At 37.6% G+C, this 24,023-nt stretch overlaps 1 protein-coding gene across 5 annotated transcripts in view; it reads left to right on the forward strand.

The window, feature by feature from the left end:
* The window catches only part of RGS7 (regulator of G protein signaling 7), a 583,411-nt gene that overhangs the window by 550,074 nt on the left and 9,314 nt on the right, over positions 1 to 24,023 (forward strand). The window contains exons 14-17 of one of the 5 annotated variants that reach the window (XM_017847811.1): positions 3,601 to 3,787; positions 6,940 to 7,029; positions 8,433 to 8,486; positions 9,217 to 9,297. In XM_017847811.1, coding sequence (XP_017703300.1) covers positions 3,601 to 3,787; positions 6,940 to 7,029; positions 8,433 to 8,486; positions 9,217 to 9,291 — 406 coding nt within the window. In that variant the 3' untranslated portion in view covers positions 9,292 to 9,297. Of the gene's footprint in view, positions 1 to 3,600; positions 3,788 to 6,939; positions 7,030 to 8,432; positions 8,487 to 9,216; positions 9,298 to 21,286; positions 21,364 to 24,023 lie in introns of all 5 variants that reach the window. The other 4 variants (XM_017847810.1, XM_017847812.1, XM_017847813.1 and 1 more) reach the window with 4 other exon arrangements.

Raw genomic sequence — 24,023 nt, forward strand, 5'->3', positions numbered from 1 at the left:
TCTAAACTACCTGCAAGCTCCTCTTCCTCTGTTTTCGCCGTTTTTCTGCCTCCGCCTCCCCAGTAGCTGGGACTACAGGCGCCCGCCACCTCGCCTGGCTAGTTTTTTTTGTATTTTTTAGTAAAGACAGGGTTTCACCGGTTAGCCAGGATGGTCTCGATCTCCTGACCTCGTGATCCACCTGTCTCGGCCTCCCAAAGCGCTGGGATTACAGGCTTGAGCCAACGCGCCCGGCCGGATTAATTCTTGAATACCTACAAGACACCAGAATATATTTATATCTGCTACTTTTATAATATGCTACGTTATATTTTGCATTCATTATTTCTGATCATCACACATCTAACCACCAAAACCAGCATAAAGTGTAAATATTGCCTCATTTTATAGATGAGAAAAGCATGACTGAGGAAGCTTAAGCCGAGAAAGTATGGCTAAGGAGGTCAGATTGCATGTAGGTGGCATTCTTGGCTTCCTAAACCAGTACCAAGCTACTGTCCACTGCTCCCCAAATCTGAGCACTACTCTGCTTCCACTGACATATCTGTGTCACACACTGAAGGAGACAAAATGGTCCAGTGGTCAACAGGGCTGCGAATTGCACTTCAAATAAAATAACTCTCCGTGCATCTTACCTAAACAGCTGCCCTCCTGCTATCAGTGAGAGTGTGTCACTCATCTGAGCATTTTTTTTTTCAAATATTAGGACAGGAAAAATGTAAGAAGCACTGTTTCTCGATAACTACTTATGTTTCAAATACACCCTCTGCTCTCCCTAATAGAGAGAAGAAACTTGAAATTTTATGATGTATTTCCCTCATTCTTTTTTTCGAGCAAAACACATAGCATAGAGCAAGTGCTAAGAAAATGTAGTAATATCATGAGTTTTTATCTTTGAGTGACTAAAAATATGCCAGGTACTTTTCAGCACCTTCTATATAATTTATATCATCAGTATAGCTTAATGGAATTAATTTAATCAACGAATCCAATGGAAACCAATTAATCCAGTGGAAACCCAGTGAAATAAGCATTATCATCCCATTTTACTGATGAGGAAATAAAGAATTAAAGACATTAAAAATACTTACTTAGGTTCCAGCTACCATGAAATAAAGGATATAGGATTTTTTTTTTTTTTTTTAAGAGAGATGGGATCTTTCTCTGACACCCAGGCTGCAGTTCAGAGGCACTGTCATAGCTCACAGCAGGCTTGAACTCCTGGGCTCAAGTGATCCTCCCCACTCAGCCTCCTGAGTAGCTAGGACCACAGGTGCACGCCATTGCATCCGGCTCCTCCATGCTATTAAGCTATTACAATAATTACAGTAATGGTGAGACTAAGGAAGACAACGATGCTGTTAGAAAGACCATGTGAGGGAGTGCTTGTGAGCACATCATCTGCTGCAGATTTTCTGGGGGCAAACCTCAGCCGTGACACTGATAGTGAGCAATCTTAAATAAGCAACTTCATCTTCATATGCTCAGTTTCCTCTTCTCTAAAATGAGTGGAATAATAGAACTTGCTTTATAGAGTTACTGTGGGAATTAAATGAGTTAATATGTGAATCACTTAGAGCAGTGCCTGCACCTACATGTCAGTGTAGCTGTGGTTATTAACTTCTCAACCCTTTTATCTTTTCTGCTTATTTCCAGGCCCATTTCAGATGTCACTGGATTTAGAATAGCTTTTTCTAGATCCCCCTTTTCCAATCCAGCACTTGCCCCAGCAGAGGGACTCTTTCCTGCTTGCCATTTCCTGCTTGCCATTCTCTTCCTGGAGAGCCATTCATGTACTTCCTGATGTTACGGCCATTTAAATGGTTTATCTTTTTCTCTATTCATTCTTTGAGGACAGAGACTTTGTTTTGATTGATGTGTTCAAAGTGTGCTGGAATGAACTTAACTGAGCATATGTTAATTTCAAAACTCCTGCTCCCTCAGATTACGCATAGTATTCCTATTTATTTATTATTTATTTGAGACGGAGTTTTGCTCTTGTTGCCCAGGCTGGAGTGCAGTGGCATGATCTCGGCTCACTGCAACCTCTACCTCCCGGGTTCAAGTGATTCTCGTGCCTCAGCCTCCCGAGTAGCTGGGATTACAGGCGTTCACCACCATGCCCAGCTAATTTTTCTATTATTAGTAGAGATGGGGTTTCACCATGTTGGTCAGGCTGATCTCAAACTCCCAACCTCAGATGATCTGCCCGCCTCACCCTCCCAAAGTGCTGGGATTACACACGTGAGCCACCACGCCCAGCCTTGCATAGTATTCCTATTACAGTGCACAGTGTCTAAATCTGTGCTTTAAGTGGGAATGGTCTTGAGCCTTCCTTTCTAAAAGTCATGGTGGTAGTTTCCTGTTTGAGGTGTTGTCAAAGTTAGATTATCCTCTGTTACATATATCTAAAAAAAACAAAATCTGGAAATGAAAAGTCAAAAATCACTAGCCTGAGTAGGAGTTGATATTCTAATTCTAGCTCATGCACTTCATTACTGATTTCTGATTATTTATTAATGGTCAAGTTAAAGCTTAGTAGTTACGAAGGTACTGCTGATCACCTCTGTTAAGACTCTGTTGCCTGAAGTTTGCTATCTCTGTGGTCGTCTTTGCCTTTCCTTGACTGCATCTGCTATTAGAGCAGTAAGAGTGTTTACGGAGGATAACACAGTCCTAGCAGCAACTTTTTCATGTAGAGTGTTTGTTTCTATTAACAAATTATGATATAGTCATTTATCTTTTAAATATTATTTCTGGAGATCTAACCAGCAAGCTCTAACCTAGAGCACAATATTGAAGAAATGCAACCAATTAATACAATGTGGCCCCTTCTCACTAGACTTTACCACTTGCTATTATCAACCAAAACACACTCCCAGGTTCTTTCAGTATATATATACTATAAATATAGTCTGTATTCAGAAGTCTATATTCAGAAGTAAGTCAGTACATACTCTTCTGTGGCTTCTAAATTGCAATGATGCCTCTACACATTTAAACTTTTCAAGTAATTCCATGTGAAAGCTTCCTGCTTCGGTCATTCCATAACTCTCTCAATTAAATTAGCTTATCATTAGTTAATTGTTTTTATTTTTCCAGCCAGGGCATTTTCTGATCTTATGTCCAGGCCTCTTTTAACTCCAGCAAACCTTCTTTGTAATTCCCTTACAAGCTAGAACAGAAAAGGCTCTCCACACTAGCCCCCATTGCTCAAATAGACAGAAGATCCAAAGAACACAGTGCATGACTTTGTCTCCCAATTGGAGGCTCCATGTCCCGCACCTTTAATTCCCTTCAAACTCCTCTTCGTTTTCAATAAACAGTTAGCAGTGCTACTTTCCTTAGATAAAATGAATGTTATACAGGGCTCTGACAGATCTGCTTTTAAAACAAACACTTAAAAGAGATTGTTTTCATAATTCCTTCCAAAGAAGATTATACCTTTGAGTATAGTCAGTACCACCCAGATACTGGAAGCCCTCAGAGAAAGTGAGTTGGCTGTGAATCATCATGATGAACTGCATGATCCGTAAAGATCACAAGGATTTTCAGATGATGGGCCGTCAGAGTAAACACCTGATCTCACATTTTGCATAGATTCTGGCTGGCAGTGGAGGACTTGAAAAAGAGGCCTATTAAAGAAGTGCCCTCAAGAGTTCAGGAAATATGGCAAGAGTTTCTGGCTCCTGGAGCCCCCAGTGCCATTAACTTGGATTCCAAGAGTTATGACAAAACCACACAGAACGTGAAGGAACCTGGACGATACACATTTGAAGATGCTCAGGTGGGTGTACGGTGGGCCTCACGTCACAAATGTGCTTCTGAGAAGGTGATTGTTGGTTATATTCATTTTATTTTCATTATAAATGGCAGCTATTTCTAACATTTTCAATTAGGTAGCTGTAAAACAACTTTAACTGATCTAGGAAGGAACAAAGACACATTAAACTGAATAGATTTTAAAACCTGGGAATATTTTCTAAGTTTGAATATTTTATATGAAGGGACATATTTGAAATAATTTAAAACTTTTACTTCATTTTCTACTCTGTTCCCCAATAAGTGAGCAAACATTATCTAGTGATGGCCCCATCTCAGTAAAAGATTTTTTAAAACATTTTTTTAAAAAGATTTAAAATCTTTAAGGCATCTTCAATGTAGAGATTCTAAGACTCTGACATTCCTGAATTATTCATTATTATAAATTATTCAAACTGAATTAGCTTAAAGTTATGTCAAACTCAAACCAGTTTTATCTCTGGTGAAAAAAAATCAAATATTAGATTCTGACATTTCTTAAATTTTCAAGTTAATTGTTTAGCCTACAGAAAGAAAAAATAAAGAAAACTGATTCTAATTTCCTAAGACAAATTGTTAGTCATCTTTTCTCAAACTGGATCTTAATTTCCTTTGTAAAACAACTTGAATTTCTGCATTCTCTAAAAAAATATTGATACTCAAGAAGAAAAATCAACTTCTTTTGAGGGGATAGTGTTTGCTGATAATGTGGTATTTTATTTTATTTTATTTCATTTCATTTCATTTCATTTCATTTTTGGAAACAAGGTCTCTTTCTGTTCCCTATAGTGACATGATCATGGCTCACTATAGCCTTGGCCTCCCAGGTTTAAGCAATCCTCCTACCTCAGCCTCCCAAGTAGCTGGGACCACAGGCATGCACCACCATGCCTGGCTAATATAAAAAAAAAAATTTTTTTTGTAGAGACAGGGTGGGTCTCCCTATGTTGCCCAGGCTGGTCTCTGACTCCTGGGCTCAAGCAGTCCTCCCACCTTAGCCTCTCAAAGTGCTGGGATTACAGGCATGAGCCACTGCACCCACTCCCTAATGATGTGTTGAGGTTGGTATTTAAATCAGAACATGCATACTCCATAATTTCTCAAACTTCTTTTGGAGAAGAATATTAATTCTAAAAGTACCTTTTAAAACACACACATTACTAAAATAAAATATAGAAGACAAAGAATGAGATACATGAATATCCTTCCTTATTTCCATGCTCTACAGAAAATATATTTCTCCTTGGCTTTCATTTAAAGAAATCAGCAACTGTGTAGAAAACTAACATGACTTTTAACAGTGACTGGATACCTATCCCATGTGGTTCAGCCATGGTCTCCGATGTAGAAATGATTACACTCTAGAGAGACGCATGACAGAGAGCAGACCGGAAATTCTGGCCCTACTGCTCACTTCTCCGCTGATCTTTCTTTCTTTCAGTCCAAGATAAAATGTCAAGCATCTTTCTAGAGGCAACAATGTGTAACATGTTTGGAATGCCCTTCCTGAGGTTTAAAAAAGAACTTTTTTTGGTTATCAGTGTCACGTAAAAATATTCTTGCCTAAAAGGATCCTCTTTTCTTATAGAAAAAAAAAAATTTCTCTAGAAAACATTACCACTTGGCCCTAGATTTGTTTTCAGGTAAGCTCAGATATTTAATTCTAGTTTTTCTGTGGTTTAAAAAAAATCCTATCATTAGCTAAATTGCCTGGGTTCTGATTTCAGCTCTGCTCTGTGACCACTTCTCCATGCCTCCGTTTCTTCGCCTGTAAAATGGACATAATGGTTACCAAGCCCGTAGGGGTTTTGTAAGGCTCACACTAACTAATACAGGAAAGCACTTAAAAGAGCACCTGCCATATACCCAAGTATATCTGAGCACTTATTACCCACACCCCATGCTTCGTAACATGTTTATTATTCCTTTAATCATCACAACAATGCATTTTATAGATTAGAAAATTAGGGATCAGAGAGATGAAAAAGTTGGCCTAAATCTACCCTATTTGTAAGAGGTAGTTCTTGAGCAAGGTAGAATCTGAATTTCAAAATGCTTCATTCCAAAACCAGCCATTGCTCTACTTTTCAAACAAATTCCCATACAGTTCCAAACTTAACATTCTTTGAAGATCACCCTTGGGCTAGGTCTTGAGACTTAATCCTGAATGTCTTTAAATGGGTTTAAAGTAACTTCAAATTATTGCTGCTATGTTTAAGACCAGAGAACTGGAGTCATTTCTTGAAACAGGTATTTTCTTCAAGAAAAAAAAAAAAAGAAAGAAAATTTGGACATTCAGAATACTCTCCAGTAGTTCCAAGCTCTACACCTAACTGGTATTTCACTAGAATAGGAAGATCAAGACACATGTTAGCTCCCTGAGCTGCAGTAGACCAGAGAAGAATCTCCCTAGATTGGGTCAAGATTGAATTGAATGAGTACCTTTTCCTTTTTTTTTTGACTTCTTTGTCTACCAAAATTCATCCTCAAAACAGAATATTGCAAACTTCTTAGGGGTGAATGATCAAATATTTACCTAATCTGTCACTGAGTAAGTAATAAGAAAGAGCACACAAATTTGGAGACTTAGCAATTAAATATCACAAAATTTATTTTTGGACTTGTGCTCTGACCCAAGGTGGGTGTGGAAGACAATTTTCCATGCAATTTGTACCAAAGAGATGATCTGATTCATCTGGGCAGTTGGCACCCTTACAGTAAATGTAGAGGCCAAAAGTATCCAGGGTGATTACTCAGTCTGAGTTAACATTACTCACTTCAGGCCTGGAGTAATTTTAAGAGACAGCAAATTTAGTTGTATTCTCTAGTGATCTATATAAGTCAACAACTTGATTTGAGGTTATTTTCTGACATTTTATTAATCAAATTCCATTTTTTTTATGACTGGATGTGATTTGCCTCCTCAGTAGCTCCTAAACCAATTTAAACAATGATCCCATGAATGAGATATTGAATTTGAAGATCTAAATGTCCTGTAAATAGAAGGTATTCTAATCAGCATTGTTATTACTATTTTTAGCTGCTACTAGATTTGTTCTTTAGTCATGTGTGGCATCATAATATTTTACTTTTCCCAAGAAATAATAAAGAAGCACCTCAACCATTATTTCTTTTTAGGAGCACATTTACAAACTGATGAAAAGTGATTCATACCCACGTTTTATAAGATCCAGTGCCTATCAGGAGCTTCTACAGGCAAAGAAAAAGGTATTGGTTTTTTTGTGAGTTGTTTTCTCTTGACCTTGTTCTCAGTTATAATTATCTGGAGTAATTACCTCTGCTGAATCCAGGGTATTGGACTAATGGTAAGTGAACATACTCCAAGACCCTCCCCCAAACCTTTGCATTTTATAAGGGCCATTTAAGTTGTTTCTGTTTGTTTATTGCTTATTGTATTACTTTCTGTTTGTTTGTTTCTGCAGATGTTCATGCTTTGCAAAATTTATTAGAAGCTGTTTTCATGTTTCATGTTAGTCTTCTGTATGCCTAGTTTCAAGGAATCAAAATTACAAAAAAGAAAAGAAAGTAACAAAGTCATTAGGTCAAAAACTTCAAGAGGGGTTTCTTTGCTTAGTAAGCTAGAATGTATGTTTTGAACCACAGGCCTCATAACTGAAAGTAGACTCACCTTTTTCAATAATAGATGACAAAATGTAGGAATGTTTGCTTCCGAATATTTTCATTTAGCATTTATCCTGAATCACTTAATATCCCTGTGATGAATTTTATACACCTAGCATGGTAGCCAAGCACATTATGGGAGCATTGTAGTAGACCTCACTATTCAACAATGTTAATAATCAATGTCTCTCTGTTCGTAGCTCCTTATGCAATCGATGTAACAGGGAAGAGAAAACCTGGACATAAACATCAACACCATTCATTATTTTTAATGTTAAAATAGTTCACAGCTTCTTGAAATTCTGAGTTTAAATTATAATTTTGTGTAGTTCATGATCATCATATAGGCTAATAAGATTTTTTTAAGTCCATTGCCTTTACAACTGGAAATGCATACTTTGTAGTAACACTATCCAGTACAGCAGTCACTAGCCACTTGGGACTGTTTAAATCTTAGTTAATTAAAATTATACAACGTTGTAGCCAAATTTCAAATGCTCAATAACCACAGCTAGAGACTTCTGTATTGGACAGCATAGAATGAGATTTCCATCCTTTTGGAAAGTTCTATTAGACATTAATGCTCTATAGAATTAATGATGTTGTCAACAGAAATTTTTTCTGATAAAAGTTTTGAGGAAATTCTGAGGATATGCTGCTAGATTTTTAAATATTTAGGCTCTGCAAATGTCAGTATAAAGCCTTCACATATCTACTTCATTTCGGCTTAATTTGATTTTGCTTGAATCACACCATTTTGTTTGTACAAGGGAAGTTTTTGGTGTTAGCACTAATGAAAGCAGAGCCCATGTCCTATGAGAAGAAGCCTCACTCGGCAGCTCTCCTACCTCCATGGGCCTTCTGATTTAGAACATGGATTTGGCGTTGCATCATTTCATTATCCTGTCTTTTTCTGCTCTGTTTTCCTTGCTTTTTTTTTTTAATCTTCCTTTATTTCCCTTCACCCTATCCTACCCCACATACGTAAGTCTGGAAACTCAATGGATCGCAGAACATCTTTTGAAAAATTTGCACAGAATGTGGTAAGTTTTATTTTTTGAGGAATTATGAATCATTAAGTCCAATGAAATTTTTCCAATTTTCCTATTTCTAGCCCTGTTGCCCACCTTGCATTCTTGATGTAACAGCAAAAGTGTTTCTTTTATTCAAATTCAGAACTTTATGTTTTCTGCTTATCTTTCTGTCCCATCCCTTTCCAGAGTAGAAAAAGATGTTACATGTGAACAAGTATCTGTACAGAACTAAAGTTTGAAAAGAAGTTTATATTACAATATATAAAAGGAAGGAATAATAATTATTCTTTATATTTTTATTTTTATTCCTCATATTCCTTTCTTTATTAAAGATAGTGCATGTATTTCTATGCTCCTTCCCTTAGCCCTTCCCGAAGCTTAAAATATTAAGAACAATGAGGGTTCTATGCTTTTTATTTCTGCAGAGAGAAAATGATCTACTAAGCAGTTTAAAGCTAAAGATTTTATGAGTGGTGGTTGGTGACAAGATATACCCCACCAAAGACCCACTAGCCTGCCTTTCTTACTCCTTATTTTTCAGGAAGGTATTGAAAACTGTTGCATAAATCACCTGAGAAACCAGTAGTTTTCCTACCAGTGTTTTCTTAGTATCTTGCCATGTGTTTTGATGATATATATTTGTTGTAAGATTCTTTTTTTTGTATTGTGCCAGTGCCTTTGGAACTTTCTGACATTGTGTAAGCTCAAACTAAAGCCTTCAACACATTTATTTTTATAGGGCAGAAACATCCCTATTTTCCCATGCCATAAAAACTGTACACCAACACTGAGGGCCAGCACTAACCTGTTATGAAAAGAGGTAGAAAAATCTTGGTTTATACTCAAGTTTGTCTGCATTGTCTGTTGAGTTGTGTGGTTAAGCTCCATGCTGCTGTGTGTGTGTGTTGTGGCTTTTGCTGTGATGGCCAGTTCAGTGGAGTTATGTGTGTTGAAATGTGAGCAAACTGGATTCAACAAAGATATGGTTTTGTTTTCATTTTCCTTCAAGGATCCTTGTGGTGGGGAATGTTATTCACTTCTACTTGTGAATTACCATTGCAACGGTACACAGAGTATTTGAAAGAATTTGAACAGTAATATATACTGTGAACATTCAATGTGATTGCATGAGTTAAATGGATAGAGAATGATGGACTCCAGGAATGAATCACATTGTAAATAAACTTTATGAAATTTTGGCTGGCACTGTTGGAACCTGTGTTCTTTAATAGAGAATTTTCTGGAGCATGCCTCGTAAGTCACCATGGGGCAACAAAGATAATGTCAAAAAATTCTCCAAGATTTTGCTGGAGAAAGTGACTATCAGATAATAAGGTACTCTGTGTACCGTTTAAGAAGCATTTCAAGTTAATCATTTTCAAATGTAATGCTGACAGAATATACTATTCTTGAAATTACAATGGAAATTTCTGTGATATAATTTAAAACAGTGATGCAACCCAGGGAAGATGGAAAGGGGAAGTCAAATGGTTGTCTTTCTTCCAACATCATATCTAACCCACTTGTCAAACTCTTAAAATAGCACCATATGGTCACACACTGCAAACTTTAAGAAAGGGCCAACAGGAAATAAGGGGAAGAGAGGACTGATCATCCACACCTTCAACCAAAATTCACACAAATGCCACCTCTGTTCCAAACTGTGTGCTATGTCTTGGGACCATGTAGAAAGGATAGACTTACAGCCATGTCCAACCCTTTGAATGCAAGGACTTTTTTGCTTATCTGTGGTGGCGGATATTATAAAAATTATGCCTGGCCCTTTTTTTTTAAGATTATTTGTCATTAGTGTTTAGTGTTTTTTATGTGTGGCCCAAGATAATTCTTCTTGCAATGTGGCCTAGAGAAGCCAAAAGGTTGGACATCCATGGTAGAGCTTGATTTCAAAGGTACCCAATGGTATAGACAAAATGTTAGGATGTACAAGGGAAAGATAAACAATTTCTACTGGGTGTTAGGTAAAGGAGGGAGGGCCCATATGTAATCTGAGAATTCCCAGAAGTTACATTTAACTGAATTTGGAGGATTTCACTGGACCAAGAAGAGCAACTACCTTCTTTAAAAAAAATGGAAAAAAAACTGGAATTACTGAAGGAAAAGAAGTTGAGTACCATACACACACACACACACACACACACACACACAAACCATAATAATAACTTTCAGGCACTGTTGCTTAGTGTTAATCCTTTTCCATCCAGGAAAATAAAATGCAATCTTTTTTATGTAATACTTTTATTTGGGTGTTATTCTGAAGAAATGGAGTAAGGCAATTGGAAAGGTTCTCTGAATTTCCCCTTGGTTTAGTGTTCCATATTTACAACTTAAGGGTCAGCAGCTGTATCAAGCATCTTAGATCTTTACATACTAAATTTTATGAAACACTTTTATAGGATCAATAAAATAATTTAATGTAAGACAAAGAATGGGTGATTTTATTACAATCAGATAGACTTAATGGAGTAAAGATGGAATTTACATAAATATTTTAAAGGAATCCTCTACGGAGGTTGCTTTGGTACATACAGGGAGGCTACAAGGTCAACAGTATCTCAGAAAGAAATGGAATAGGGGAAAATAGTAAACAAGTATGTAGTCTAGGAAAATAATGGAGAAAAACTCACATTCATTGAGTATCTGCCATGTACCAGGCTCTGCACTGGGCGCTTCATAATATTATCTAATTTAATCCATGCGCTGACTCTGTAAGGTAAGTATTATTACATCCATTATTTTACCCATTTTGTTGGTAAGAAATTTAAAGGGTCAAAGGAGGTGCATCGTTTGCCCAGAGTCACATAGTTAGCGAAGGAGCTGGGACTGACTCCAAATGTATTTTGTTCTCTAATGCTATTTCCATGGATCCACCCTGCTCTTTGACATTCTCCCAACTGACAAAAAATAAATAAATCTTGCCACCTGATGATACCCTCCTCCCCAGTCTGGGTCCATTTCCAATGCGTGTCTATTTTAGTAAGTTAATTTACATGTTCCAGCCTAGGGTTTTATAACCGATGTTAGAAAATGGCATTGTTGTTTCTGTTTCACCCCAGAGACAAAATATTTTGCTAGCCAGCTGTTCCAGGGGAGTTTTTGTTAGTTACCCAGACTCATAAACACTTACTAGCACTTTGGAGAAAAATTATAATAAACAACTGAGGATTGCATTGCACTTTCAATCTTCCAAAAAATAGAGACTCCTTTTTGTTTGTTTTGTTGTTGTTGTTTTGGTCATTGTTTACATGCACAAAATCCTGGGAGGTAGTCAGGCAGGTATCACCTTTCTTCACAGACAAAAAAATGGGGGCATAGTGAGGTGAGGGCACCCTGGCCAATATCTCTCAGCTGTTGAGTGTTAGAGCCGGAACTGGAAGCAAGCTTTTTCTTTTACTTTAAATTCATTACTCTTTTTAGATTTTCTTATTATTTTCATCAATCCCAAAATGGGTGGGATAAAAATAACTCCCCTTTGTGTAATGCCCGCACTGTGGTTTGTTGTCTCAGGAAACCTCCTTTTCACTTCTTGTTGTTTACTCTTTTATTTCTTTATTTTTCTTGCTATCAGAGAAGTCTCTTAAGGTTGGTCTTTCAAGGGTTACTATATCCTCTCATACCTTTAAATGTTATTCTTACTAAGTTGACTTTATTCTCTTTCAAAAAAGTTCATATGCTTTAAGGATTATGAAAATTATTTTCTTCATCACCGTCATCAAATCTGACACCACTCTTCAGCCATTAAAATATCACAGCATCTGCTGGGCGTGGTGGCTCATGCCTTTAATCCCAGCACTTTGGGAGGCCGAGGCGGGTAGATCACCTGAGGTCAGGAGTTCAAGACCAGCCTGGCCAACATGGTGAAACCCTGTCTCTACTAAAAATACAAAAATTAGCCAGGCGTGGTGGTGCACGCCTGTAATCCCAGCTACTTGGGATACTGAGGCAGGAAAATCACTTGAACCCAGGAGGCGGAGGTTGCAGTGAGCAGAGATCATGCCATTGCACTCCAACCTGGGTGACAAAAGCGAAACTCTGTCTCAAAAAATAAGAAAAGATAACATGATAGGATAAGGTAAACCATAGCATCTGTCTGCTACACAAACATTAAAGAGGAACAGATAGAAAACAAAGGAAAAGCAGGGTAGGATGACTGATTAGCCACACCTTCAATCAAGATTCATAATCAAGTGCCAACTGTGTGACTCACCTCCTGTCTTGTCTTTGTGTGAAGTAGAAATTAAATCAGTCTGGCTCTGGGCTACAAAAGTAGAAAAGTAAAAATGAATTTTAGAGAGTATTGATGTTGAACGCCCAGGGATTCACCTAATCTAATCTCCTTTTGGAAATATTTTCACCCTATCTTAATGAAGACAATTATCTGTAGAGGCTTTAAAAGAATCAATAGAAAAAAGATGATGCCTCCTTGGCTGTCCCATTCCCTCTGTTCTGGTGTATTTGTGCTGGGGCTTTGAGCCCCTAACTGTGCCCTGGAGACTGCAAGGGATGACCAGAAGTTGTGGAGACTCCGTGAGAGAAATTTAACAGGAGTGGGTTGGCTCTGAAATCAGTTGATCTTTAGGATCAAATCTGGTTTTTTTTGTTGTTGTCGTTGTTGTTGTTTCATTGTTGTCGTTGAGACACAATTTCACTCTGTCACCCAGGCTGCAGTGCAGTGGTGCAATCTTGGCTCACTGCAACCTCTGCCTCCGTGGTTCAAACAATTCTGCCTCAACCTCCTGAGTAGCTGGGACTACAGGTGCCCGCCAACACACCTGGCTAATTTTTTGTATTTTAGTAGAAATGGGGTTTCACCATGTTGACCAGGCTGGTCTCGAACTCCTGACTTCAAGTGATCTGCCCACCTCGGCCTCCCAAACTACTGGGATTACAGGTGTGAGCCACTGTGCCCAGCCCAAATCTGTTTTTAACTCTGCAACTCAATTGTTTAAATGTTAATAGGAGCAAATGTAAATGTAAATCCTCTTATTTGAAATATAAAACAAAGAAGATACAATACTTAGTTCTTTTAGAATGTTCTTTTGATTAAATAAAATTAAATGATTTATCTAAGGCCACTGTGGAATCACTGGTTAATACAGCCTTATACAGATTATATATAAGTGGTAACATCGTAAAAAGAGCCTGGGCCAAGGAATTTGATGTGTTTCTATTTAGGTTTGAAACCTAGTCCTATATATTCTAGCCATGTGAATTTTAAAAAATCATTTAAGGCCGGGCGCAGTGGCTCATGTCTGTAATCTTGGCACTTTGGGAGGATGGCTCTAGGCCAAGAGTTCAAGACCAACCTGGGCAACATGGCAAGACCCTATCTCTACAAAAATAATAATAATTATAATAACAATAAAAGAAAAAATCATTTAAACTGCTGAACCTCAGTTTCTTCACCTCTAGACAACTCTCTCTACCCAGACACAGCTCCAATTCGCATTTTGCACAAATAAATATAAATATTTAAGAATTTGAATTGTATTTAAATATTCTTTTGAAACATTCTTTATTCATTTAAAATGCATTGTAAATGTCTTCCAAATAATTGAGTATTCTTCTACCTGATTCTAATAAACCACGCAAAATTCCTTTGAATGGATATGCCCTGTAATTTTTCTAATCATCTATGAATGGACATTTAGGTTGTTATTTATTTATTCGTTGCTTTTATAGGTCAAAGTACGATAAAATCCAAGTTGTATATTGATTTTCTTTTCATAAAAAAATTGAACTGCTTAAATGGAATGTAAATTTACAAGGGAAGAGGCATCTATTTATCTGTTTTTCCCTCTTTTGTATCTTTATTTTTTCCTTCATGCAAGAGCATACACTAGAGGGAAAAATAACGTATTCTGGAAGGCGGGGATCAGATGTTGTATTCCTGATTTCCGAAACCAACGTGTTACACATTAATGACAGGCCTCCACTGCCAATTAGTCTTCAGTCAGTGAAGAACTGTAGCTACTTTCTGGGAAACTTATATCATTTTTTTTTAAGACACTGTGGAAGACTCTAAGGATAGTTTCTAGTTCCTGGTCAAATGATCTTTAACTTGGTTTTGTTTGTTGTTTGGTGTTTTTTGTTTGTTTGTTTTTGTTTTTAGATGGAGTTTCACTTTTGTTGCCCAGGCTAGAGGGCAATGGTGTGATCTTGGCTAACCGCAATCTCCGCCTCCCGGGTTCAAGTGATTCTCCTGCCTCACCCTCCAAGTAGCTGGGATTACAGGCATGCACCACCAGGCCAGGCTAATTTTTGGTATTTTTTAGTAGAGACAGGGTTTCTCCATGGTGGTCAAGCTGGTCTCAAACTCCCGACCTCAGGTGATCTGCCCACCTTGGCCTCCCAAAGTGCTGGGATTACAGGCATAAGCCACCATGCCCAGCCTAACTTGGATGTTATTAAATGTAAAATCTAGTGTGCAATTTCCCTCCATATTCTAATAACCTGTAAAACTTATAAAACTGTAAGCTGGGGACTACCCTCTGCATGCAGTGTAAACCTGTGAATAATACAGGTGCCACGTTTGGGAATCACAGCCCCACCAGCCCAGCTATGGGGCCAGGGTAGGAGCAGTGCAGTGTCGAAGGTTCTTGGGCAGTCCCTCAGCTGCCCATTCCCAGCACGTTTGGGATGGACCTTGGTTCTGTTCAGGATTGAGCCATGTCACTCCAGGCTGACACTCTGGACTTTATTGATTGGACCTACGCGCACATTAGTGTAAGCAGGCTGTTTTGGAAAGGGTCCTAGGACAACTAAAAGGAAAACATATAAACTTGCCACTGGATTTTTCCTCATAAATAATCCCAATAGAAAAAATTGACCTGGTGGCCTAGGATCCATGCATCTGCTGTTTATATCATTGTTTTTAGATACCAGTATACTAGTTTCTAAATCATTCATTCATCAACAGCTATTAAGTTTTGACTAAGTGTCGGGTTATGTCATACTCTTTGTGGTTAAAAAAGACAGCTTGGCTGTCCTTACTTTCACTTCCCTTGATATCAATTTCTACCACAATAAAGTAGAGACAAGCCTTAGAGTATTCAGAAAGGTCATTTTCTAGATTACATATATATTAACGAAGTTGTAGGCATGGTAAGAGCTCCACAGAGTGAGTCAGATCCTCAATTGACACGAACACCCATCATAATGAAGCAGATTATCTGGTTCGCAAAACATCCATCATAGGACATAAGCAGACTTGGAACTTACGAGAAGGAAGGTTTTGATTTTACATCTCCTCCCCTGTCTGTGAATTTACCTTAAAGAAAGACTTTGTGCATATTATTTTAGGGTTGAGTGCTATGGATTCTGTTGCCTGGGATTACAGACACACTAATACAGGTAAACTATGCTTAAAAATTCCTACTATGGCCGGGAACGGTGGCTAACGCCTGTAATCCCAGCACTTTGGGAGGCCAAGGCGGGCTGATCACAAGGTCAGGAGATCGAGACCATCCTGGCTAACAGGTGAAACACCATCTCTACTAAAAATACAAAAAAAACAATTAACTGGGCGTGGTGACAGGCACCTGTAGTCCCAGCTACTTGGGAGGCTGAGGCAGGAGAATGGCGTGAACCCAGGAGGCAGAGCTTGTAGTGAGCTTAGATCACACCACTGTACTCCAGCCTGGGTGACAGTGCAAGACTCTGTTTCTAAATAAATAAATAAATAAATAAATAAATATATTCCTACTACACCTTCAGTGAAAATAAGTTATAAACTGGCCATTGAGTTTCCCCACCATAGATATTACCAGCAAGCATATGAAGTGTGTCTGCTCAAAGATGAACTATTTTCTCCTCTTTCTTCTGCTATGGACCTGAAACCATCTCATTTGTCATTTTGTAGTTGGCAAATATGGCTATCCATCTTATTTTATTGAAACTGGTGGTGATGATAACTTGCCTGAGGAAGCAATTTTAGTCTCCCTGCAGCATGAGGTAAATCAATTGGTGTGCAATGTATCAGACCATGTAGCCTAATTGAGTTCGGACAATATATCTTCATTTTGCCCTGGTAGCATCGTTAGTTCTTAAGTTGCTGCTCAAGTTCTGTGAGCTCTGAATTGTATCATGGGTTTTTGTCAGTGTCCAATGCAGCCCTGGGGCTTCCAAAGGAATGCTGTGGGACTGCCGAGTAGACGCACCTCATGGTGGGAAATGTCGCCGCTGCTGCTACATATGCCAGGGGCAGAAGTTTCTACAGCATTTCCCAAAGTATTGTGTTCCAGTGAACATGTCTTGGGTTTATGCCAGTAGCTATGAGGCTTCAGCCAGAGACCGTCCTGGGTGCTCTGTATGATAAGTTTACAGCCCAAGAGCATGCATGTGTTCACGCACTACTAGATTCTTTTATCCAACAACAACAGCAAAACAGTTATTGGGAACCTACTGTGGGCCAGGCACTTTGTTCTGAGAATGGATAGGTAAGACAAAGCCCCTGCTCATAAGAAGCTTATGCTTTGCAAGAGGACAGATATGAACACAAATTACTACTTTGGGGATACTACTAACATGCGCACCTAGGTTGACTCATTCTGCTCATGCAAGTTAACTGTTCAGTGAACAGATCTGGCTTTCCACTAACCTCCTTAATATAAATCATGAGAGTTTCTCTTAAAGCAGTGCAGAGTAGGCAGAGAAAGGAAAAGTTAAGGCCTAAGCAAGAGACCTGCCCACTAAACAGTGGGGCCCTGCAAGAGAGAGAGAGACAGAGCAAAGGTGGCACAAGAAAGAGGGTCTGAAGATGGCAAATTCAGGCAAGGACTACTGTGGAGGTTTCCAGTTAGAGAAGCAGAGTACAGAAGAAGGTAATCAAGAACATATTCTGTGCTCTGGATTTACACATGGGCCATCATCATCTACACAGCAGATGAGGGCAAGCTAGAAGAATCTAGAGATAGGAGGATGTGTTTGCAGCATCGGCAGCTACTGTAGTCATCTGCACATTGGATGATAACAACAAAAACTTGGGTGGTAAAGTAGAAGAAATAAAAGCAGAAGAAGACTTGTAGCACCAATAAACTTTTTAGAACATGTTTGAACCAAGTTTACTGGAAGATTTCACAGCAGAAATATAAATGTCACACTGTCTCACTTTGAAATCATGTTATATGACCATTAGCTCATTATGTTGCATTATCACTTTGATTTTATTTGATGATATTTGAACTTGAATTATTTTTCAAAGTGATCTGAATCTCATATTAGGGTACAAAATTGTAGCTCAGTAAAGCAAGGAGATATAGGACTTATATCTTATATGTAATGTACTCTTAGCATTTCTACATTTGGCACAGTACCTTGCAGATGGTCAACTCTCAATCTCAATTTATGTCATTGAATTAAACAGCGTTGAATAGAATGAAAAAGAGTTAAGCAGAATTCCATCAATGGTCTAAAGGGTAATATTTGCACATTATTTTATAAATTTGTTTTAAGTATCTAGGAAAAGATGAATGGAAGTTAAGTTGATATAAAGTTTGGATTTATTATGATGTCCAAATTTAATTTCCACCAAAAATGGAGTCATGTATTAATTATTTCTAGTTGTGAGGTCACTCACTAGGCAGCCCTGGGTGATCAACAAGTCATCTCTTTCAAAATCATTTTCTCTTGCTTATTCTAAAGACACATGTGGCATCATATATATTCATTAGCATTCTTTTATGAAGCATCTTTCAGAAAAGAAAGCCATTTTTATACTGATGACAAGCTGTGGTTTTAATGTATTATTTTCCATAATTTTTGCTAGCACCCAGAAAGCAGTAACACTAAAATAGACAATTTAAAATAGCGATACATTAGACATCTTTATCTAAATTGCATCCATCTATAAGCATGGATGTATTATGTGTATAGCTACAGAAACCTTGGTGCATTTTTCATATGTTTTTGGCTGATACTATACACAAGCCCAGACGGGGCAAAATCTGATGTCCTCTTCATTGTGCACTATATTTTGATGGCTGTTGTCATTGTTTTTGTCAATGGCCAGTATCTAAGAATAATAGGAACACACAGTGGACAATCCTAAATACACTACATATATCTGTAATTTCAACCAGCAGAGGCCATTACTAAAATAGGCTGTGGCAGTTATTGGAAATTTAAAGCACACTCTCTAGAATGCTCTATTATTTCTGGGGGAATAAAAAGTTCATCCATCAGTTTTTTGCCTCTTTGAGTCATGCAGATTTTATTTTGGTATTAAAGAAGTTTTTCATCTATTTCATCAGCCAAAACCGAATTCCCCAATGGACATGGGCTCAGTTACTACAAAGGAGAATAACAAGCCCCTATTTTCAACACTGTTCACCTGAAATAGACCTATTAATATCTAACAAGAATATATTCCTAACATGAGATAAAAAAGATTATTGGGAGAGCTTTCTCTTTTCTGACTGTAAAACGTAAATCTTCAAGGTACTTTCAGGAGATACTGGGAATGATAAAATTTTTGGAGTTTCAGAATTGAAAAGGAACTTAGAGGTCCGTATTTCCCCGGGTCCAATCCTCAGCCCATTGCAAGAATATTTTCTGTAGGCTCAGTGACAAATGGGTATTCAGCATTTGGCAGCTCCTAAGTATCTGAGATGTGGTACCCTTAGTCAGCAGATCATTCCGTCTCTTAAAATCCCTTCCATAATCCACTTTTCTGTAACTTCCAACTATTAATCCTAGTTTTATTTCCTGAAGCCACCGCAGAGTAATGCGAGCCCTTCCTCTAGATGACAACTGGTGAATTGCTTGAGGTATGATTTACATCACCTCCCCCAAGTTTTCTTTTTCTTTCCCTTAGTTAAAATCTCTTCGTTGGCCAGGCACAGTGGCTTGTGCCTGTAATCCCAGCACTTTGGGAGGCCGAGGCCAGGGGTTGTGGGGATCACTTAAGGCCAGGAGGTCAGGATCATCCTGGGCAACATAATAGATCTGGTCTCTATAAAAAACAAATTTATAAATTTAAAAAAAACTCGACTTCATTTTCTTTTTTTCTTTCCTTTTTGTTTCTGTTTTTTGTTTGTTTGTTTGTTTGTTTGTTTTGTTTTGTATTTTGAGACGGAGTCTCGCTCTGTCATCCAGGATGGAGTGCAGTGGCGCAATCTTGGCTCCCCGCAGCCTCTGCCTCCCCACAGCCTCTGCCTTCCCAGCTCAAGTGATTCTCCTGCTTCGGCCTCCCAAATAGCTTGGATTACAGGCATGCACCACCACACTCAGCTAATTTTTGCATTTTTAGTAGAGAGGAGGTTTCACCATGTTGCAAGGCTGTTCTCAAATGCCTGACCTCAAGTGATCCACCCACCTTGGCCTCACGAAGTGCTGGGTTTACAGGCGTTAGCCACCGCGCCTTGCCTACCTCATTATTTTTCTAAGTGTGGTCCAACTATCCATACCTCAAAAATCACCAGGGGCTTGGCAAATGCAGATTCTGTAACCTCATCTCTGATTACGTTAGAACTATTCTTTTTCTCTGCTCCACATTGGTTTCAAGCATCCCAAAACCATACCGTTTAAAAATCATCACACAAATAGCAGTAATCCCAGCTGATCTCTCCTTACTAAATATCCATGGTTCTCATTTGAGATGCATCAGAATCACCTGGAGGGCCCATGCTAACACAGATTGCTGGACTCCATCTTTCAGAAAGTCTATGTAAGTCATTTACTGATGGATCCAATTCAAGAATTTTCATGTTTAACCAATTCTCAGTGATGCTGCTGCTGCTGATTTTAAGGCCACACTCTGAAATCCACTACCCTAGACATACCAATGCTCTCCACTTTCTCCGTGGTGAATGTCAAGAGCACACAAATGTCACAGCTGAGAGGCTGCTCTCCAATTACGTCCTCACATTTCTGCAACCACCCGTTGAACTGTGTAAGAGTCCATTTTTGTTTTTTTATTTGTTCCCACAGCTGTTTATAATTAAATTTATTGCATATTGCATGTAAGTACTTTATTAAAATAAACCTGTTGAAATTTGAGTATAAAAAGAAAAAGATATTTCTTTGAAAACTAAGCTGAAGACAAAAAGACTTGATAAAGTAAAGATGTCTTAAATGTTGCTAATAAATTAAATCTGAGTGACACTTACAATGGGAAAGTGAGCTTCTAATGTTTTCCCATTTAATAACTTCCTGTTCTTTCATCATCCTGGTTGCTCACTTTGTACATGTGCTCCAGTTCTCCAGTAGGCCTCATAATCATAACTGAACATAGTATTTGAGATATGGCCCAGCCAGCATAAAGTGGGAATATCACCTCCTTGGCTTTGTATACTATAACTTTTAAAATCTAACGTGAAAATTGCATCAACTTCCCCACTGTAGTCCCCAACCAGAGCATCATGTAATGTCATTTGGGGCTTAAAATAAAATACTTTAAAAATTGGATTTTTTTCTCATGTGCTGAGATTAGTTGTCCCTAATTTTGTCTTTTGCTGCTAGGTTTCTTTGTTCATTATTTATTTACTTTTCACTTTCGTGTACATTGGTTCTTTACCCTTCTTTCTACTAAATTTATCTTGTAAGTTATAGTTCATTTGTACAGCTTTACATAATTTTTTGAAGCATTTCTTTGTTACTCAGTCTTTTAACCAAGGTTTTAAACGGATCATACATACATTTTATCAGAATTTCATCAGCTTAATCATTCAAATTACTGATTAAAATGTCATAAGGAACAGGGAGGAAGACAGAATTCCACTGCCCTAATAGCACACCTTGAAGGTAATTGTTTATTTAGTTATGAAGCACATCTTTCTCTTTTTCAATCACAGAGATACTGCAAACACTGCTGCATGCCTTACTTAGCCGAAGATCTTTTGTTTAAAGCAAGTTCCTGTCCTCAAATCTGGTAAACTCCTTTTTAAAATGAGTAAATGAGCATCTCTATGACAGACAAAAATGTAATATAGGGTCTACAAGGAGTTCCCTGCAAACATATAATGTTGTAAGAGCAACACACCATTAGAAGAATGAGAGAGGGACTTAGGCAATTTTAACAAAAGAAATACAAATGGTAAATCGATGTATGAGAAAACAAAAAAGAAAACCTATTGTTAATACCAAAGTAAAATTCAGAAGGCAGCACAATCACTTTTTCCTCCAAATAGATTTGTTTTGTTAATATGATAACATCTAGTATTAGAAAGCGGTTAAGAAAATAGGTGATCTTGTACAATGTTCATAAAAGTCTGAATTGCTATAATTTTTCAAATAGAATTTGACATAATGTGCCAAAAGGTCAAAAATCTCTCACTTTGAATCAGTAATTCAAGTTCTAGTAATTTAGTCCTAAAAAAACCCCAGATGTTCCCACATATAAAAAATATTTGTTGCATTATATAATTGTCAAATATAGAACACAGTCTGAAAGCACAACAATTGTGAATTTCTTAAATATATCAAGACATATCTACTGTTGGAATGTTATACAAATATTAAAAATTAGATTTTAAAGCATTGGCTTTTGTTTCTTTTAATGATACCCATATTTGACATTTTTTTTAAATATTAATTTTTCTATTGCTCTTTGCAGAGCAGGACTAACCCATGGGCGGTGTGCCCAGAGTAGCCACATTTGACCAACACATATGTGTGTTTGTGCATATTTGTATATGTGTGTGTGTACATATATATGGGTACTGTATAAACTGTATTTGTGTGTGTTTATATGTGCATAGAACTGAAATAACATAACAATATATTTCCTTATGTGCAATGCAATCTGATTTTTAAGATGTATTCTATACTAAATTTTTTTCTAAGTGTTGGTAGCATCTCTCTAAATTGATTTCCTTACCAACTAATTCATTTAGTTGGTAAAACAGTATTATTTTAAAAGAAACATCTATAACATGGGTAATTGAACAAAATGTAATCTCTTTAAACATGTATCTGTGTATAAAAGGTAGAAGGACATAATAGAAAGTAAATGATCATATTTCAAGTAATACTTATTTCTTCTCTGTTTTCTACGTTTTCTTCATTTTCTTTAGTGAACATATACTGCTTTTATTATGAAAAAATATTTTTAACTAAGAAAATGAAAGTATTTGGCTATACTTACTCCTTCTCAATTCTCTTAGGAAGCTAGTGACCAGTACTTAAATGTATATGTGTTCATGAGCTATCTCCTTTTAGTACATAGTACTAGAATATTTTTCAGCATTCAACATTAAATATGACAGTTCCAAAACTAACTACAGAATTCTCTTCCTCTTGGCTTTCCATCTTAAATCTCAAGAATTCAAGCTTATCTTTAACATTCTAGGAACCCACCCACTCTCCACAGTTTTATAAAAATTATTCACTATGTTTCAGTAAACTCATTTGTAAGTTTACCTGGAAATACTGATTTCATTTAAATCATGCAAGAGTTTCCCAAACACCTGGCCTAGCTTGAATTCCTCTTAGCACCTGCCTACTTGAAAAGATTCTGATTCTATTAGTCAATCTGTTAATATTTAGGGTGTGACCAGTGACCCTCATCCCTCTCTCCACCATGCTTCTCCTCCCCCAAATTAAAAGTTAATTCTCCCAAGACCTTGGAATCTCATTACCCTGATTTCTAGAAATTTATTCCCTTAATGAGATTTGCAGCCAAAGAACCTCAACTCTTGCAAATAATCAAGTACTTATTTGGAGACTGCTATAATGTTAATGTTGTTTAACAGCTGTGCGTTATTACTTCATCAGGCCGGATGACTTACAAAACCATGTAAGAAGGCATATGAAAGCATTAATACAGGTTCTACCAGTAAGAATAATTCAAAGAGGGAACTGGTGGAGTTTAGGGGTAGTTAGAAGGCTTCAGCAAGGACATAGATAAGAAGTTCATGTTTGAAGAGTGGATAGGGTCTGAACAGGTACATACACAAACAGGTGACTAGTGCAGAGAGCAGCAGGCACAAGGGCCAGCCAAAGAACCACTTCGTGGGTAACAGTAAAGAGTCTGACAGGCGACGGAACCCAGGTAGTGAAGGATTTGGAAATCCAGGCAAAGATGTTTATATTTACAAGTGAAACAGGAATTTTCAACTTGAGAGTAAAATAACAAACATCTAGCATCCCTTAGTTTAGACTCTGCTAAGAGCACTCCCCATCCCTGGTTCAGTAAGTGGGAAAAAAAGGGTATTTTTCAACATGAGAGTAAAATAACAAACGGATAACATCCGTTAGCTCAGACTCTCCTAAAAACATTCCCTATCTCTGGTCCAATAGCATCTCATTTTACCACCATATGGTCAGCTCTTTTTATTAATATAGCTGTGGGGTTGAGCATCTGGTGAGACAGTTGGATCACATAAACCAGTGGAAAGGCAATGACAAGATTTTTACCTTTCTTATTCCCAGTTCATCTCCATAGTCTCTGCAGCCTACAAAGCACTCAAGAATATACGTCCGAGTCTACAGCAACATATGGGAGACACTCGGAGGCAATGGCTGGAGACAAGCAGGAATTGTAATAGCGAAAATGGAGGTTACATTTTTTTTTAAAAAAAAATCTTTTTT

This window comes from Rhinopithecus bieti, unplaced genomic scaffold, assembly GCF_001698545.2.
Source record: "Rhinopithecus bieti isolate Rb0 unplaced genomic scaffold, ASM169854v2 scaffold_28016, whole genome shotgun sequence".
NCBI lineage: Eukaryota > Metazoa > Chordata > Mammalia > Primates > Cercopithecidae > Rhinopithecus > Rhinopithecus bieti.